Source organism: Notolepis coatsorum (genome assembly GCF_963971535.1).
Source record: "Notolepis coatsorum genome assembly, chromosome: 5".
NCBI lineage: Eukaryota > Metazoa > Chordata > Actinopteri > Aulopiformes > Paralepididae > Notolepis > Notolepis coatsorum.
Window position 1 is genome coordinate 137,620,239 of NC_140169.1, and position 4,160 is coordinate 137,624,398.

General features: G+C 50.1%; 1 protein-coding gene across 1 annotated transcript; it reads left to right on the forward strand.

Annotated features, from left to right (window-relative positions):
• Window positions 1–400: 400 nt before the first annotated feature.
• Window positions 401–1,630, forward strand: LOC311228675 (vitamin D3 receptor B-like; the record flags this gene model as incomplete). Its single annotated transcript, XM_084314613.1, has 1 exon — window positions 401–1,630. The coding sequence occupies exon 1, from the start codon at window positions 404–406 to the stop codon at window positions 1,628–1,630; it is 1,227 nt and encodes a 408-aa protein (XP_084170739.1). The 5' UTR covers window positions 401–403.
• Window positions 1,631–4,160: the final 2,530 nt, after the last annotated feature.

Below are 4,160 nucleotides of genomic sequence, written 5' to 3' on the forward strand. Positions count from 1 at the left end.
CTAGAACGTTTGGGTCTCTATATATAGCCACGATTCTCTCTCTGTGGCAGTTACATTTTCGACCGGACTGGATGGACCCGAAAGGATGGACTCAACAAGGACCTGAAGCCAAAACCAGCAAGTAGATTTACGGCTTGCGCACTACTAAGGAATTTTCCTGTGTGGAGTCGGCGGTGACTTTGGAGACTGGGAAAAAACAGTTTTCTTACCTTGTAGTAGTATTGACAGGAATATTCAGGAAAGTAGATTTAGGACCACTTCTGTAAAGAGAGACTTCGCAAATAAACCATTTGGCTATCTTTACTTTACCCTGTGGACCTTGCTTTTCTTTATCAACGGACGTACTACTCACGAGTAAGTAATTTGACCAGTGAAGTGGAGCCCCGGCCCGCACATTAGTAAGATGGAGTCCACGGCTGCGAGTACCTCCACTGTGGCCCCTGATGAGTTTGACAGGAATGCTCCGCGGATCTGTGGCGTTTGCGGCGACAAGGCCACCGGCTTCCATTTTAACGCCATGACCTGCGAAGGCTGCAAGGTCTTCTTCCGACGCAGCATGAAGGGCAAGGACAGCTTCACCTGTCCCTTCAACGGCAGTTGCACCATCACCAAGGACAACCGGCGCCACTGCCAGGCGTGCCGGCTGAAGCGCTGCGTGGACATCGGCATGATGAAAGAGTTAATTCTGACCGACGAGGAGTTGCAGAGGAAGAAGGACCTGATCCAGACCAGGAAGGAGGAGGAGGCTCAGCGGGAGGCCGTGAGGGAGGCACAGCGGCCCCGACTGACGGACGATCAGAGCCAGGTCATCGCCACGCTGGTGGAGGCGCACCACAAGACCTACGACGACTCCTACTCCGACTTCACCCGCTTCAGGCCTCCGGTGCGTGAGGGTGCAGTCCACTCGCTGTCCGACCCCTCGTCAGACTCCTTCAGTCACTCTCCAGAATCCGTGGACACCAAGCTGATGTATGAGGAGCAGGGTCGGAGTCCAGACTCCAGTGAGGAGGACGGCACCCGCCTCTCCATGCTGCCCCACCTGGCCGACCTGGTCTCCTACAGCATCCAGAAAGTCGTCGGTTTCGCCAAGATGATCCCCGGCTTCAGGGACCTGACGGAGGAGGACCAGATCGCCCTGCTGAAGTACAGCGCCATCGAGGTGATCATGCTGCGCTCCAACCAGAGCTTCAGCCTGGAGGACATGTCCTGGAACTGCGGTGCGCCAGACTTCAAATACCAGATCAGCGACGTCACCAAGGCGGGACAGACGCTGGAGCTGCTGGAGCCCCTGGTGAAGTTTCAGGTGGGCCTGAAGAAGCTCCACCTCCAAGAGGAGGAGCACGTGATGCTCATGGCCATCTGCCTGCTCTCCCCAGACCGTCCGGGCGTACAGGACCACGCACGCATCATGGCCCTCCAGGAACGCCTGGCCGAGACCCTGCAGGCCTACATCCGGCTGCACCACCCCGGCGGGCGCCTGCTGTACGCCAAGATGATCCAGAAGCTGGCCGACCTGCGGAGCCTGAACGAGAAGCACTCCAAGCAGTACCGCTCGCTCTCCTTCCAGCCCGAGCACAGCATGCAGCTCACGCCCCTGGTGCTGGAGGTGTTCGGCAGCGAGGCCACCTAGGGGAGAGGAGGCGAGGGAGGGTCCGAGAAGGAGGGAAGGAGCCTCGGGGAGAGGAGGCGGGGGAGGGTCAGAGAAGGAGGCAAGGCGCTGAGGCTGTAGCCAGGCAGGGGAATCAGGTGGTGCGGAGGAGGGAGACATAAGTGGTTGTGTGTGCGTGCGTGCGTGTGTGCGTGCATGTGTATGCATGTGTGCGTCAGTTGGTTTGAAAGGAGTTTATCCAGGTATAAACACCTGAGACAGAAGAGGTCACCTGGAGAGGAGGTAGAGATTGAGAGAGAGAGATGCAGCAAAACAAGGGAACTTCACATAATCCAATTATAACCATACATAGAACCTCTGCCTATATATATACACAGTATATATATATATGACATAGTGTTTCTGTCTTGTTTTTTTAGATGACAAAACCGCTGCTTAACACGCCCCCGGACAGTGTGTCGTCCACCCGGACATGACAAACATTACTCACTCATCCATTCACTCATCCATTTAGCCATTCAGTTTTAAGCTACCTCTTGGTTTCTTTGGGAGTCTTGTTTTTTTGTATTCACATGACCTAAATGCACTTGGGACAATGATGGTATGTTATATTGAGGACATTGATACTTTATTACTATATTACTATTATTATTGACATTATTATTTTGCACATGCTATATCTTATGTTTGTATGCCAGTGGTGATGTTCCTAACAAATTTTCGTTGTACCAACAATGACAAATAAAGATCTATTCTATTCTATTCTAAATGTGAAGCAGTAAAAAAATGTATTTTGTATTTTTATTTTGTTTTTTATTTCCTTCCACATAACATAGAAACCATACCAATATGACATTTCAGTATGTCGGTGCGAACACAGTGCCTGCAAACTCGTCGTCGTTCTTTACGTCTCCGCGTTTTCCAATTTTCCATCATTTCTCCGCTCAGTGACTTCTCTCTAAAAAAAAGGCATCGTGCCGCGTCAGAAACGCAACGCCTTTTCACATGTTGCCAAAGGGTCCAACTACTCTCTCCGAAAATAAGCTCCGGTGCAAAGCTACCATACCGTCACACCAAGGCCTTTTTGCGCGCACAGTCGCTCTACATGCTAGCTGTCCTGACTGGCCAGAACCGATGAAGGAAACATGTTGGGGAGTTTATACAGCAGTAGGCAGAATCTAGTCTGTCATTTACTGAGATCTTCTTTTTGGGGTTTTATTTTTTATTTTGGGGTGGGTGGTTTTTGAGGTGAGAATTAGCCACTTGTAGTAGTATTGACAGGAATATTCAGGAAAGTAGATTTAGGACCACTTCTGTAAAGAGAGACTTCGCAAATAAACCATTTGGCTATCTTTACTTTACCCTGTGGACCTTGCTTTTCTTCATCGACGGACGTACTACTCACGAGTAAGTGGTTTGACCAGTGAAGTGGAGCCCCGGCCCGCACATTAGTAAACAAGGTAGTTGGACAAAGTAGCATTTGGGTGGAATAAACATTTAAAACTAGGGGCCAAGAAATGCTAGGGGCCAAGAAATGGAGTAGCCTCCAGCTGCAGCCCCGGAGATGTTCTCTCACGGGCAACTTCCGCCAGCCACACAACATTTCTGCCGCTGACAGGACACGCGCTGATTGGCGGAAAGTACGGAAGTATCTCGAAGTACGTCTGACGTATCTCGAAGTACGTCTGACGTATAAATATGCCTTAAGGTCGGAGCATAGACTGAGTCTCTCATTACAAGACGCTGGTATTGAACAAGTGAAGGAGGCCAAATTGTTGGGTGTAACTATTGACGAGGCACTACTTTGGTCTACCCAGATTAATAACATGGTTACCAGGATGAGTAGAAACATCTCCATAATAAGAATAAATGCCTACCTCCTAACGAATACAACAATTAAAATGGTAGTACAATCTTTAGTCTTGTCCCATCTTGACTACTGCCCAGCAATTTGGTCTAGCGCGTCAAAACAAGAGCTTAGTAAACTCCAGCTCACTCAAAATAGAGCTGCCCGACTCACTCTTCACTGCTCTATAAGGAATAGTGTGGAGGGAATGCATGCTAGACTGTCGTGGATGAGGGTGGAGGAGAGACTAGCATGCAGTTTGATTAGGTTTTTAAAGAACATTTGTACCTTGGGTAAACCCACTCAATTGTATTCTATGCTTTTATCCACCAATGATAGACATGACCATAATACCAGACATGCTTCAAGTAGTCGCTTCACCCTACCTCTGCCTAGAACCAACGCTCTAAAGAAAACTGCAATGTATAGAGCCATAACATACTGGAATAGGGGGCAGCTACGTGGCGTAGTGGGCAAGGCGCTCTCCACGAAATCTGGAGACGCTGGGCTTGCCTGTTCGAGCCCAGTGCTCCACATTTGCTTTCAGTTTAGCTGGTCGTCCGTACTAATACACATTGGCCGTATTAGGGGGTGGGAAACTGATGGGTGGGGATCGGGCGTTGTGGACAGCGACTCCTACAGGTCGGTTGGTGCGCCTGCGCAGTAGAATCAGGAAGTGTCGGGGGCAGCGTGAGCCTCCCACGC